We start from the raw sequence: 15,826 nt of genomic DNA on the forward strand, positions 1-15,826 counted from the left end.
AAGAGGGTTTGTGTCCATTTTTAGTCACTTTGATTGTAAATGCTATAAAAAGCTAAATGAAAAAGAGATGTCTCATCTTCTCTGTCATGTGGTATAGGAGAGACAGAGCAAGCAGTATTATTGCAGTGCCGAGTCAAGAGAAGGCCAAGAGCTCCAAGCAGCCATCAGAAGTTTTCCAGGGGGAATAAATCCAGGATAATGCTCAGGACTGAGCTCACATTATTGTGCACAAAGCCAAGAGGCAAAGAGAGGACATTCTAATTAGCATAGTTCCTTAGAGACAGTTATGCTGGGTAGCGAGCACAAACACAACGTTGTCTGGTTTCTTGAGCACAAAAAAAAGAAGATGCGAGCAGTCATCTTAATAAGATTTATTGGACATGTACAGTCAGTTTTCACATAAAAAAAACAATAATAATAATTCATAATGACTAAAGAACTACATTTGTGATTAAATTATTAGTTAAGAGCTACAAGAGGGACATAGAACCCATAATAACAAGTTTTAGGTCACGGAAATGATAACATTCACTTCCACAGCACAAAAATAAATTCCAACCAGTGGAAATAATTAAAAATTCACTTGAAATGGGAATAATAATGGCAATTGGTACTTAAAAGAATTTAGCCATGAATGAAAACTATCCAGTCCTGGTCTTTACTTAAAACTCTGATAAGGACAATGCTGGTCTTGTTTGGACTCAATTATTATTGGAAATAGTCCAGTTTCCTTTACAGTTGGTATGCGCCAACAATGCCAACCATGCTGCTGCCACACACACACACACACACACACACACACAAATACAAAGGCCATGGACTAGCATACACAGCGGGTGATTTCTCCTCTCCGAGAAATAGTATGGTGAATGTTTTATAAAGGTTACTATTTGTCCTTTAAAGATGAACCTTTAACTAGGGTTCATGTTACATGCTCAGATAATCCCAAGCAAAGATACACACACATACACACTTTATTTGTACATGTTTAAGAAGGTTTGGAACAACATAAATTCCCACCCTATAAAACATATCTGAAATAGATCTTAGTGTCTACTTAACTATGGTAATGCCAAAGCCCCAAAGTTTCTTCTAATGTGACTGGAGCCTGGTCTGCTATGAGGGTATGGAGCTTGGAGGAAGTGTAATAATAAGGAAAATACACAAGCTTTATCCGAACCCTCAAGGGACCAGGATGTCTTCTTTCACTTAACATTTTCAAAAATAATTTTTTAACACAAATCAGACTCATCTGATTTACTAACACCCATCCAAAAATGGTATAAGTAAGCAGTACTATCTGTACAACACTCAAAACATTCAAACGTAAGGATTTTTTCATCACAGTGAAGGCATGAATGGTTATAAAATGCTTAAATGCATCAATACTGAGCTACTCCTCCCTTTACTGGAGCACTGAATCAGTTTAGCCATCGAAATAAGGGCTTTTACTACAATAAATCTAAAATTAGATCACAAATAATATTGATTGGCCTGTGACTTGAGCCCACATTTCCATCAAGTAAACGTGACGTAAGAGTTTCCATTTGGTTGTGGTTTGTTTTCAAAGCAGAAAACAAGTCTTGTTCAAAAACAAGACCCGTTTCAAATAGTCTACAACAAAAAGCAGGCATTCTTATGAAGGCAAGAGAAAGATCAACAGGGCTTCAAAAAAAGTTTCTGTCAATCCATTACCATGAATCTGCCAATCACGATGGAGTAATAAGAGAACATGGGGGTTGCTGGAGGACAAAGAGAAAAGTAAGCATGTATAAGCCTCCAGTCATTCTTTAATGTATTAATGTATTTTGTCTCAGGCCTCTTACATTTCATGGTGAAGCTTTTAGTGTTAGCTACACAAAAGCCTGATGCCCCTTTAAAAGCTAGCTCTGCTTTCCTTAATCCTCTAAACATGTCCTTTGCACTTTCATTTGTCTATTCACCTTCATTTCACATTCTAAATCCTTCTCACTATGTCTAACTGTAGAATTCAAAAGACCTACTTTGGCACTTTCTCACAACGTAACCACTACTAATATATCCACCTTTTCCTACCCTAAAACATAGCTACGTGTTCATTGTTTAAAACAATTTTCCTCTCTATCTTTCTCTTAACGTTTTTTTTTTTAAGTTTCTAGAATATTCTCTGTTCAAAACCTAACTAGAACAACTCCACTTAGACCTCGAACACACTTTAAATGTAGGGCTTGACTGGTCATAAGGCCTGCATGTTTCAGTGAGCATGCTGTGATCCCAGTACTTTGGTTGAGCCCGGGGGAGACCTGAGACAAAAGGCATCTGTATGTGACACAAAAGAGAAGGTGGGAGGGTGTAAGTTCGCCCTCCTTCCTCCTGTAATACTGTGTAGAAGCTGAAAGACTGTAGCACAGAAAGAGTCTGAAACAGCCACAGGGTAGTGTTGTGGTTGATACATTTATTTATTTCGACTACTTTTCAATTTCTATACTATCCCTCTCTTTTGCCTCGTTCTCTCTCTCCCTTTCTTTTTTTTACACAATGAGCTGCTTTAAATAAAGGATAGCACAAAGTGTTTGGAACTGCTAAAAGTGCTTATTGTCAAAGCCTGTATGGCCTTTCCCACCCCCACCCTGCTCATATAGAGAAACATCTCCGGTGGAATATTTCCTCCCCCTTGCACTCTTCCCCGCCTGTTGCAATTTCTCTCCCTCCGTCTGTGTCAGGAAAAGTTTGTGGTCTAGTCCAAGTTAAAGGCCTCTTGGCTCTATTCTGTGTTCAGAAAAGACTCCCTTTGGTTAAACTTCTGTTGCCAAGGGAAAGACAACACTGTCGTACCAAACTGAGAAATGTGTTCGAAATGTGATTCCTCCCTTCGCCTCATCACTCAGTGCTAGTGATAAGGGAAAAAGGAGAGAAATATAAATCATTTCCCTAACAGCTGTTTTCTCTGCTGCTCCAGCAAGGCCTCCAGGTGATCTGCTCTCTTTAACGCAGCCTGGGAGAGAAAGTGGGGGGAAAAGAACAAGACAAGACAAAAAAAGAAGAGAGTGTCAAATGTTTTTAGCTAATTTTACAAACCCCAAAGGGTTGAATGCATTAAAAAAAAGATAATTTATTATTTGCAAGATGGCGTCCACACCTCATGCTGCTTTCGTAAAGTGTTCACAGTTTCCTCCTTCTTCAAAATAGCTGATTTCACCCTTGAAAACACATGGTACAAAAAAAAATCACGTCACTTCTTATGAACAGCTCAACATCTGTGGTACATCTGCACGCTTACACAGAAGAGGTCATAAATAATGGCTAGTGCTTTAAAAGAATAGCATCTGCTGTTTATCTTTGTGTCTCTGTTCTTCTTACCGCTGGTGGACCTCTGCCAGCTCTTCCTCTTTCTCTCGGCTGAGTCGCTCCACCTCCAATCGGAGTCTCGCTCGCACCTCTGCCACCTCCACCTTCAACCTCCTGTTTTCTTCCTCCATTACAACCAGTCTCTCTGCAAACTCCTCTCTGATGACCTCAGCCAGGCTCCGCCTCTCTTCTGACATCTTATCACGGATCTACAAACACACACAGGAACGCTCACTGTATTTGTCTATGTGTGAGACATGGAAACAGGGAAGATTCCACCATAGAGCTGCTTGAGGAATGTGCCAGTAATCTCTAAAAGCCATGCCAGCAACCCTCTCACAAAATTAGGAATTACCAGTGAGATCATTTTTTTGCTTTGACAGAGTGGTGTATCAGCATTAGGCTCTACAGTTGTGCAAGTTTGTTGGGTGTGTGATTTTCGCTTGAAATCTTCTCTCCTCCCCCGCAGCAATTTTTTATGCTTTTCAAGAGATTTGTAATGATGTATATTATTTGGGTTTGGCAGCTGAGATCTGATTAACAGTTCTATTTAATATGGCATTGGTATGAGTCACTTGGAGCCAGGTTATGTGAGTAAATAGCAGATACTTGTTTGGTAGGTAACATTTTGTGCTTTTGAATTTTTCCAGGCTCCAATATCCTGTTTTGTGTGTGTGTGTGTGTGTGTGTGTGTGTGTGTGTGTGTGTGTGTGTGTGTGTGTGTGTGTGTGTGTGAGAGTGTGTGAGAGTGTGAGAGTGTGTGAGAGTGTGTGAGAGTGTGTGAGAGTGTGTGAGAGTGTGTGAGAGTGTGTGAGAGTGTTTGCGTTTGTCTTATAGTCTATGAAATAGTTCTGACCAGAACAACAGAACTGCATGTGCAAACCCTAAGTGATGTGCATTTCTACTGCACAAAATGATTATTATTATTTTTTAACAAAGCATGACTGAAAATTATGCTCATGATAACCTGATATGAACACGAAGTCCTGCATTGTATTACATTAACCTGAGTTAAAATCAAAGTGCTCATACTTAACACTGGCTTACAAGGCAAAAGTGCTTTGTGCTAATGCAGTAGTAAGAATTATCACGTAATGCAATTCGACTGTATTTACTGGTTATAACCAAGTGCTTTTAATGCACATCAGTTGGCCTTTTCCATGAGACGAACTTGGGAGAAGGTGCTGAAAATGGTGCCCTGAAAATAATATTCAAAAAAGGCTTATGCTGGCATGAGTGTGTACATCCGTAATACACCGATATGTGTGCATGGTAGTATTGCATTACTTACCTGTGTGATATCAGTGATCTCCTGCTCTTTTTGTGTAAGAAGGGACTGCAAGCGGAGAAGCTCTCCTTCCATCTCAGTCAGTTTCTTTTTCATCTCCTGTTGCTTCTCCAGAGCAGCCAGCTCAGAGCGCTCCAATTCTCGAAGCTCTGCTTCGTATTTTTCCCTCACACGCTTTACCCTTAAAAACACAAATGCACACACAGAATGTAAGTGTAAACACAATGGAATTTTTCAGGTTCTTATCAATTCATGTATTTCTATTTGTGTTAGATGCTTTAAAGTTCACAGCATAATTATGCCACAGTTTGTGTGTGTTTACATTTTCTCTATATTTAACTCAGGGCATCTCACAAAACTGATGCAGATACTAAATCTTAAAGGTACAGGGAAACACTTATGTAGGTATGTAGGTATATACGTATATATCAGTGGTGGACTGTCAAGGCCGTCTTTGCTGAGCTAAACCCAGAATCACTGATTTACATTTTAATATATATTTCTCAATAAATATGTATTAAATTATACCCAACAGTTTATTCTTTTTCACTTGATAGCTTTTCTCTTGGTTGCACTTCTTCCAGAAGTTTATTTTAGAGTTTCTATCCAAGCCACCTGGAGGCCTTCAGAATCAACAGTGCTAGCGCTTGTAGCTTATAATACAGGACAAGGTTGCCTTAACCAATCAGATTTGGAGTTGGTGACACTGAGCCCCTCTAGCAGGTATACCATAACATCTGCATTTTCACATCCTTTGATTGGATGGTCAGAGAAGTGCACTAGTTAGAGCTAGCAAACCACATCTGTAGCAAACTGCACAAGCTCAAATACATGTGTAGATTTAATAGTTAACATTTTGTTTTTCATTTCACAATGGCTGACAGAGGCATTTAGTCGCAGATATACTTACAAGGACATTTCAAGACTTTTCAAAAGCTGGACATCGTGCCAAACCAGTTCAAAAAGTTAAGCTTTTTCTAGAACTATTTATTCTTTTGCGTCTTTCCTGTAGTATTTGCACAATTTGCGTTCATTTCAAATTCTCAGAAAAAACATCATTCCTATAATATCTGCCACTGATATACACACAGACACAAACACTTACCGGTTGTCTGCAGCTCTCTCACACTCTTCTCTTGCACCGCTCGTCTCCTCTTCTAGCCTCCGAATGGCAAACTCAATTTCTTTGTCCCGACCCCGGCGCACTTCTTCTTTCATCTCTCGCTCTCGGGTGAGTAGCCACACTTCCTGCGGAGATATAAACCTTTCAGTCTTGCATAGCATGCAGTAATTGATGCAAATCATTTGTTTTTTCGTACCTTCAAATGGCATTACTGTCCTGATTTCTCATGAAGCTTAATGATTTTAATACCCAAACGTTTCAGTTACCTTTCATTATTTCTTTGTACTTCAGATTGTGTCAAATGCTAATTTATTTAGGTTTAAGTGAACTAAAACAATGGTGGTGACGTCTTGTAAATGCTAGGTGTGGTTCATATTTGGCCAGAAGGAAATACTTCACCCCATATATCTTTACAGATAAGATTAAAGCCCCCTGGCCAATGGATGCACCTTACAAAGTCTACATTTCTTTTTTAATCAAGCTCTTATGAGCTTTACACAATTGGGTTGGGTAATGCAAAAGCAGGACAAATGTATTGAGAATTTCTCAACTCATTGAACCATTGGACACACCATTATGATGAAACAGTGAGGTGGAAGAAAAGCTTTTTTTGTGATTTGAGGGATTTTTACAACCAAAACAACTAAACCTGTGAAATGTATACTTTCTTTAAAGCATGTCTGTGCTACCTTCTGAGGCAATACGCCTCAAGGGGCAGAAATGCATGTGTAAACAACAATTAGCTCGGTGTCATTACTTGGCAATTTAAAGCCTGTCTATAATTTACTTCCATTACAAAGCAAAAACAGCAATTCATGTTACTAATTTATTCCATGGAACAGTGAAAAAGTGGTAGTTTAGTAGTTAATCATTTTTAATTGAAAGGTCATGGGTTCCCAAATCCCAGGGCTTTTGAGCAAGGTCCTTCACTTTCAACTGCTCAATAGCAAAAATAATATAAGTCCCCTTGGATAAATGCCATAAATATAAATAAAGGGTAAAGGATGCAGGTAGATATCTAAATCAAATGATTGCACAGATTACACTGGCAAATTTTCATATATAGACACTGACTCTGACACACTGAAGTTTCAGTATATGAAATATCTTTATAAAACTGTATTCTATTTTTCCCAAATTTTGATCCAGTGCCCATGATCACCTTCGGATGCTTTTTTGCGGGCAATATTTTGAAGATCTTGCGTGCTAACAACCAATCAAATGTTAGTAATATTTAGCTTTAATTATATTTTGTGATATGCTTTTAAATTTGTAGAACAGCTTCAAACTTATCTTTTATTTACATAGTTATCAATGTATTTTACTTTGTTTTTAAACAGTTTGTCAATTTTGTTAATATCTCACTCACTTTCTCAGACATACACTCACTCTCCCACAAACACACACCTCCTTTTTCATGTAGTTTTCCTCCCATGTCTGTTTCTCAATTTCTAGCCTTTCCCGCAGTGCCTTCATTTCTACCTAAAAACAAAAACACAACAGAAGGTTCATTTTAGTCACTGAAATGCACCATGGCTAATAGGTTAATTGATGCTACTGGAAAAGTGATGTACATAAAACAGAAAAATGGTTTTAAGGTTAGAGAAGGCTGTCATATGTGTTATCGTTCCCGTTCATTTTGTAGAACTTTCAATGCAAATTGCTTGCAGGTTTTATTTCTAAATGTATTATTTTGAATAATAAATCAGGGTTATGTAATAGCGAGTCACTGATTGAATAAACTGGTCTGAAGAAAAAGTGCTGACAATTTCAGCTGAGAACATCTTGGCAGAAAGTCTCGGCTACTTATAGACAGACATTTGTAATGATAGGAAATATGAGATATATAGCCATTGACACCTACAGCATAACTTTAAAAGGGCTGTCCTATTCAAACAAGATATCTAAGTATGTCATTATCTCCCTATAAAAAAAATTTCTAAATGACTTAAGACAATTTTTTTTCATAAGTGGTTCTTCCCCAAACGAGCTCTACAAAGATAAGGTTTACATGGGTTGGAGAGGAAGATCTTCAGTGGCCTGCTATAGAGCTCTGACCTTAAACCTCTTAAAACACTTTTGGGATGGATTGAAATGCAGAGTGCACCCCAGGCCTCCTCGCCCCACCTACATCAGTACCTGACTTCACTAATGCCCTTTGCGTTTGAATGAGCACAAATCTTTACAAGCATTTTAAAATCTAGTGGAACATCTACCCAGAAGAGTGGAGGTTATTATTACGGTAAATAGGGACCAAACGTGGAATAAGATTTAAAAAAGAAAACGCATACAAATCTTATTGTAAGGTGTCCACAAACTTTTGTAATATACTGTATGGACTGTATGGACCATGGAGGAACGTTTCCTCCTCCATGTATGACAGTGGGGATTGAGTTCTCGGGGTCACATTTAGCATTTCTCTGAGTCGAGTTGATGACTAATAACTCAATTTTGGTCTCAAATGACCACATAACATTCTCCCAAGCCTTCTCAAAATCATCCAGGTGTTCATTAGTAAAAACTTAAGACGGGCCTGTTCATGTGCATTCTTGATCAGAGAAACCTTGGTGTGTTACCAATGGTTTTCTTGATGACTATGGTCTCAGCTCCCTTGAGGTCATTAATAAGCTAATCCAGTGTAAGTCTGGGCTGATCCCTCACCTTTCTCAAAAATCATCCTTACCCCATGAGGTGAGATTTTGCATGGGGATCCAGAGCGGGGGCAATTTACTTTTGTATTTCTTCCATTTTTGAATTATCATGCCAACAGTGGTCTTTTTCTCACCAAGCTTTTTGCTGATGGTCTTGTAGCCTATTCCAGCCTTGAGCAGGTCTACAATCTTGTCCTTGACGTCCTTTGACAGCTTTTTGGTCTTGCCCATGGTGGCGGAGAGGTTTTAATGGAAGGTTGATTCTGTGACGGGTGTCCTTTATACACTTAATGAATTGATAGGTAGGGGATCAAATACTTGTTTTACTTGATTAAATACAAATTAATTTATAACCTTTCTTAAAGTTTTTTAATGGATTTTTTTATATTCTGTCTCCCTCTGTTAAAATAATTATTTGCCCCACTGTGAATACATTAAGATTGTTTTTTTTTTTTACATTTGTATTTCAGGAATAATGTTTTTTAATCCTGGTAGTCCTACACGATCCTACACAGTCAATTAACTTTTTGTGTTAACTGATATTTAGACAAAAAGTGTTATTTATATGGAATGCATTTTAAGTAATAAAAACATCTAAAGAATCTACATATGCATGTGCATCATTTATATATAAAAGCTTTTATGCATAATTTACATTACGTGCATGATTTATTTAGCTGAGCAAAAACAACAAAAATAAATATATATATAAATACAATTATCTGGTAGCGTATGCATTATGTGTTCCTGGCACGGATCTAGCAACCTTTAATGGTCTCTCTAGGCTGTTTGCATTACCTAGTCATTGACATTGATAATAGATTTGGCTCTCGATATACTGTATATCTGGCCTTTGTAGACAAAATGGCAGCGTGCAATTCAATCCAGCCATTCTAATTAAGTTCTCAGGTTATGCAGTGAAAGAAGAAAAAGGCCATGTACTGCTCTCGATGCAGCTGTAGTATGCAGTGTGTAGTGAAGAGAAGTGAGCTGTCACATGAATCATCTTACATTGAAACATATATGTAATTATGAATGATGTGTTACAATTGTGTTTAATTTTCTGAATAAACAGTGTGACCTCAGGGTTTTACCTGGTGCCTTCTCTCCTGCTCTTCTCTGCTCTTCTCCATCTCTTCTCTTAGAGCACGATTAGCCAGAGAGCTGTTGCTCTCCAACTGAGATTTCAACTCTTCCAGGTCTGCCTGCTGCCTGTAACACACACAATCACACACACACTTAGCTGAGCTTAAGCATGGCTCCGTCAACAGTCTAGTAAGTAAATGTTAATTAATATTTATTGCAAAACCCCAAATTGTATAAACGATAATGCTGACCTTGCAGCTTGCTGGGCAAGTCGCTCCTTCTCATCAGCGACATCCTTATAGAGTCGTCTCCTCTGCTGCTGTAAGGCATTCTCTTCTTCCTGTAGCTGCTTTTCAAACCTTATACACACACACACACACACACACACACACACACACACACACACACACACACACACACACACACACACACACACACACACACACACACACACACATATATATACAGTTACACACAGCCCAGCCTTGTACATTTTATGAGGACAAACTTCTTGAGATGCATTCCTTTGAAATTACATGATACGGAAATGCAACCCTAGAGATAATATCTCATATCTAAGCAACTGACTGTACATTTCTAGCATTTCTAAGCTAGCATGCAATGCTAATGCCTGGCAGTGTGTGTGTGTGTGTGTTTGTGTGTGTGTGTGTGTGTGTTTTTTCTATAGGTGCCATTAATGTCTCTGTGTGTAGACTTTACTCAGCTGCTCTGTGTACCTTTGCTTGGCGAGCTCTCGTTCACGCTGGCACTGTTCGTCTTTCTCTCTCTCCAGCTGCTGCCGGAGCTCCTCAATCTGGCGGACGTAGCGCTGTGCTGCTCTCTCATCTGCCTGCAGCAACTCGGCCTCATGCATCGCCTTCAGCTTCTTCAGCTCTTGCTTGTGCTTGGAGATCAGCTTTTGGATCTCTGGCTCCAGGCCTGAACACATGTGCCCACATATATGTTATACAAAAGTCACATTTCAAAAGGCCTCAGTAATTCTATAAATTTTTATGTAAAAACTTTTTTAGTTAGATAGTTCTAGAAGAACATCTAGCATTGGTCAAAGAAAAATCCTACAACATTAAAATGCAGGTGCAGACCAGGATTTTATTGTTCTTGATTGGCTTTTTTTTTCCACATCTCATTTGTGTGTGTGTGTGTGTGTGTGTGTGTGTGTGTGTGTGTGTGTGTGTGTGTGTGTACATTTGAATTTTGCCCATGAAATTTACACACTCTGTCACCAGGTAGTCTAGACTCAATGTCATATGATAGCTGCAAATATTGTGTGACAGGTAAAATCCAGTAACCCACAACTGAAAATACGACAACCTTTTTAATTATTTTTCGATTATTTTTTATTTCTGGCAAGATAATTTTATTTATTTATTTTTACCAGCTTACCTTTGACAGTAATTTCCTTGATCTTCTTAGTCTTCTCATCAATCCACTTCTCTCGCCGTATCTTTTCTGTGGCACTCATCAACTCTTTCAGTTTTTTAATCTCCTGAGGTTGGGGAGAGAGAGGGGGGATTGAGAGAATAAAGGTAGAGAGAAATGGAAAACAGAACTTTTTACTGTGGCCAGTTGGCTAGATAAATTTTATGGAAAAAAAAAAAAACACATGCATTTCTATGTTCTATGCAAAACACCAGCCAGCTCTGACCTGAAGGACACACCCTGAGAGAGACACAATTTAGAGGCTAGAGCGTCGAAAATAATTCACAAAATTGGCAAAACATGTAATATATATAATATAATATAATATATAGTCTCTGTATGCGTTAACTTGGGAGTCCAAACATGAGTCCACCATGACTACACCCCTGTGCATAAAGATAAAGAGATGGTTTGAACTCTGAAATAGGATGTTCAGTAATCACATACATTTACATGAGTAACTCAAATTTATCGAATTAAGATGAATGAATTAAGAGAGATATTAATAAAACATGACAGGGTTTGGTTTTATAGGGAAAGAAGCAATCAATTACCGTGAAATGCGTCTCAATATTAGAGCACTGTAATGATTTTATCACCTCATTAATATTTAATTGCTCTGTTTTATCCGCTATTATACGCAACATCAACAAGCGTTTATGTATTAAAGAATTATACATTTTTCACGAGATCAATTTATACTTACATTTAATGTTATTGTAATTATTATTACTAGTATATGCAGACGTTTCCTCATCACTGTCTATTATTTAATGTTAACAAGACAAAAAGTTTTGTAACTAAGAAACCAGAAAGTATACAACTCTCTTTGGTGAAATACTGACTGCTATTAACATTTCTGACATTGGAGACTCCTTCCATAATTTTTTTAATTCATTCATTTTTAGCTTTAGATAAGGTGAAGTGTGTGAGATACAAGTCTCCATGTTTAAGCTGTTACTATAGAAACCATACACTGTTAGAATGAGTGCATTAATATAAACCTGCAATTTGTCTGTGCTACTGTTGAATATGCTGCTATTAAACACATTCACCTTTAAACCCTTCAATTGAATAATTAATTACACAGATTTACACACACACACACAATATATATATATATATATATATATATATATATATATATATATATATATATATATATATATATATGTTGATCTGTGTAATTAATAAGTTGTATATAACTTGTATACTTATACAACATATACAACTCAGTGTAAGTGTGTGTGTGTGTGTGTGTGTGTGTGTGTGTGTGTGTGTGTGTGTGTGTGTGTGTGTGTATGAAACTATATTTGTTTCTATCAACAAAAAAATAGAAAGCTAACGGAAAGTAGCCTTTCAGACATGTCCTGCACAGGAGTGAAGAATGGGTGGGCCATGACTTAGTGGAAAAAGAAAATTCCCAAGGTCTTGATCTTGCCATGTTGTCAGAGATGCCTGTAATTCCACTTCGAAATCTTTTATTTGATAATTTCAAGCTATAAAGAGTAGACACACAGAGATGTTGAATGATTTAACTTTTAACTGTTCCATAGCAAACATTCAGTAAAAACTTTCTTGCTTATTATAAAAGTCCACTCACACATAATTTTATTATAAGCTGCTCTCAGATCTTGTTCTCAGTTTATTGCAGTTTTATCACTTGCTTTTACTATAATATTTTCACTGTATTCATGATTTTGTTATACACGTTTAATACTCCTGAAGAAAGACTGCCATTCCAAGGAAAGCATGAGCATAGGATGAAAAAAATAAATAAACGAGAACGAAAAGATGATGAAAGTGTGGAGGTTAGAAATGGAAGCACAAGCATTACCTCACACAAGGGACCCAGAATTTGCCACACCTACAGCCAGAGGAACAAACATAAGCAGAGAGGCAGAGAGAGAGAGAGAGAGAGAGAGAGAGAGAGAGAGAGAGAGAGAGAGAGAGAGAGAGAGAGAGAGAGAGAGAGAGAGAGAGAGAGAGAGAGAGAGAGAGAGAGAGAGAGAGAGAGAGAGACAGACAGACAGACAGACAGACAGACAGACAGACAGACAGACAGACAGACAAGGAAAGAAAACAGAACAGAGAACAGTTTGAGAAAACTGAAGCAATGTTGCAGTTAAGCACATGCATCCTCCACACACCAATCTCTACATGAAAAGTTTAGTGTAAGAGAAATAAACATCGAGTTATTTTTTTTTTTAAAGATGAACAGTGACTGCAATATTGAAATTAAAAAGGTTTTGAGGATCTACAACTGAAAACTGAGTCAAATAAACCTTTGGATGTCTTTATGTTTCAAAACAGCACAGATGCACATCAAGCAGGTGAGCCCCCTAGTGTCAACATAACTGCATTCAAATTCTGTGCAGTATCACAGTGACACACACCAAATCTCATTAATCAGTGTACACACAGCCAGATTGGTATCGGTCACATGTGCATACACAAATAAATCTCACGCATTCTAAATTAACCGTGTAGAGCCTCATTCATCTGCATAAAAAAAGCCCTCAAATCATATGGTTAACCATTTCCCTTTAAAAAGCCCAGTATCCTGACCACGGTGAACATTTCAGACAACATGGAACATGCTAAAAGGTCTAAGAAGATAAACCTGACCATCAGTGAATTAAAGATATGTTAGATATTGGTATATATTAGATATATGTTCAAGCATTCAAAGCATAAAAATGTGCTTATGCACAATTTAATGCACAAAACTATGCATACACACAATTGATATATAAGGCCCCGTGTTTGACGATCCGCCAGATGCTCAAATATTGTGAATTATAGGTTGACGGATAAAACTCACTAGTTCATGCTGCTCCTGCATCTGGTTGATCTTTTTTGTGTATTTCTGGTCGACCTGTTTGAGCTCAGTCACCACACCCTCACAGCGCTCACTGAGGGCCTTCTTGTCATCAATCAGCTAAGAACAAGAGAAAGATTAGTTTTAAACCATAAGCTGTGCAGTTTCACTAACTTTTGAAAATGCGGCTGTGTTTAAAGAGACTGCGCTAATGAATGAAATGTTACGAGTTCAATTCCCAGCACTACCAAACTGCACGTATAGATAAAGTCATACAAGATCCTCACTGGCTCAGATGTTTTCTGTCTTTATTAGAACATGTCAGGCAAATGTAGTTGTTTTGGAACTGTTTCTTTGCAATACACATCTTAATATAGTTACAAACTAAAATGTTTGCACAACTCATCCATATAATTACACTGAGAATTATAATTCTCTATGCAATTACGATAATCTGTAGCAGGGTTTCTCAATCTTGGTCCTGCTCAAACCCATCCAGTTTAATCATGTAGCTTTTAATTCTTACGAGCTCAGTGCACAACCACATTCTCTTTATAGCTCTCTTGCTTTTGCAGTTTATTCACTATAGATGCATTTAGTCAGGTTCTGCAAGAGGAAAATAAGTATTTGAACACCCTGCTATTTTGCAAGTTCTCCCACTTAGAAATCATGGAGGGGTCTGAAATTGTCATCATAGGTGCATGTCCACTGTGAGAGACATAATCTAAAAAAAAAAAAAAATCCAGAAATCACAATATATGATTTTTAAACTATTTATTTGTATGATACAGTTGCAAATAAGTATTTGAACACCTGTCTATCAGCTAGAATTCTGACCCTCAAAGACCTGTTAGTCTGCCTTTAAAATGTCCACCTCCACTACATTTATTATCCTAAATTAGATGCACCTGTTTGAGGTCGTTAGCTGCATAAAGACACCTGTCCACCCCATACAATCAGTAAGAATCCAACTACTAACATGGCCAAAACCAAAGAGCTGTCCAAACACACTAGAGACAAAATTGTACACCTCCACAAGGCTGGAAAGGGCTACGGGGAAATTGCCAAGCAGCTCGGTGAAAAAAGGTCCACTGTTGGAGCAATCATTAGAAAATGGAAGAAGCTAAACATGACTGTCAAGCTCCCTCGGACTGGGGCTCCATGCAAGATATCACCTCGTGGGGTCTCAATTATCCTAAGGAAGGTGAGAAATCAGCCCAGAACTACACGCGAGGAGCTGGTCAATGACCTGAAAAGAGCTGGGACCACCGTTTCCAAGGTTACTGTTGGTAATACACTAAGACGTCATGGTTTGAAATCATGCATGGCAGGGAAGGTTCCCCTGCTTAAACCAGCACATGTCCAGGCATGCCTTAAGTTTGCCAGTGACCATTTGGATGATCCAGAGGAGTCATGGGAGAAAGTCATGTGGTCAGATAAGACCAAAATAGAACTTTTGGGTCATAATTCCACTAAACATCCCAAGAACACCATCCCTACTGTGAAGCATGGGGGGTGGTAGCATCATGCTTTGGGGGTGTTTTTCTGCAGATGGGACAGGGGGACTGCACTGTATTAAGGAGAGGATGACCGGGGCCATGTATTGCGAGATTTTGGGGAACAACCTCCTTTCCTCAGTTAGAGCATTGAAGATGGGTCGAGGCTGGGTCTTCCAACATGACAATGACCAGAAGCACACAGCCAGGATAACCAAGGAGTGGCTCTGTAAGAAGCACATCAAGGTTCTGGCATGGCCTAGCCAGTCTCCAGACCTAAACCCAATAGAGAATCTTTGGAGGGAGCTCAAACTCTGTGTTTCTCAGCGACAGGCCAGAAACTTGACTGATCTAGAGAAGATCTGTGTGGAGGAGTGGGCCAGAATCCCTCCTGCAGTGTGTGCAAACCTGGTAAAAAAAACTACAGGAAATGTTTGGCCTCTGTAATTGCAAACAAAGGCTACTGTACCAAATATTAACATTGACTTTCTCAGGTGTTCAAATACTTATTTGCAGCTGTATCATACAAATAAATAGTTTAAAAATCCTACATTGTCAATTCTGGATTATTTTTTTTAGATTATGTCTCTCACA

At 38.3% G+C, this 15,826-nt stretch overlaps 1 protein-coding gene across 1 annotated transcript in view; it reads right to left on the reverse strand.

The window, feature by feature from the left end:
* Positions 1-355: 355 nt before the first annotated feature.
* Positions 356-15,826, reverse strand: part of cep131 (centrosomal protein 131) — a 29,251-nt gene continuing 13,780 nt past the window's right edge. The window contains 12 exon segments of the mRNA XM_083556454.1: positions 356-2,974; positions 3,119-3,179; positions 3,340-3,536; positions 4,619-4,796; positions 5,721-5,863; positions 7,146-7,220; positions 9,484-9,601; positions 9,727-9,834; positions 10,213-10,414; positions 10,880-10,982; positions 12,753-12,782; positions 13,740-13,856. Coding sequence (XP_083412580.1) covers positions 2,903-2,974; positions 3,119-3,179; positions 3,340-3,536; positions 4,619-4,796; positions 5,721-5,863; positions 7,146-7,220; positions 9,484-9,601; positions 9,727-9,834; positions 10,213-10,414; positions 10,880-10,982; positions 12,753-12,782; positions 13,740-13,856 — 1,404 coding nt within the window. The 3' untranslated portion in view covers positions 356-2,902.

Source organism: Silurus aristotelis (genome assembly GCF_946808225.1).
Source record: "Silurus aristotelis genome assembly, chromosome: 12".
In the NCBI taxonomy this organism is placed as follows: domain Eukaryota; kingdom Metazoa; phylum Chordata; class Actinopteri; order Siluriformes; family Siluridae; genus Silurus; species Silurus aristotelis.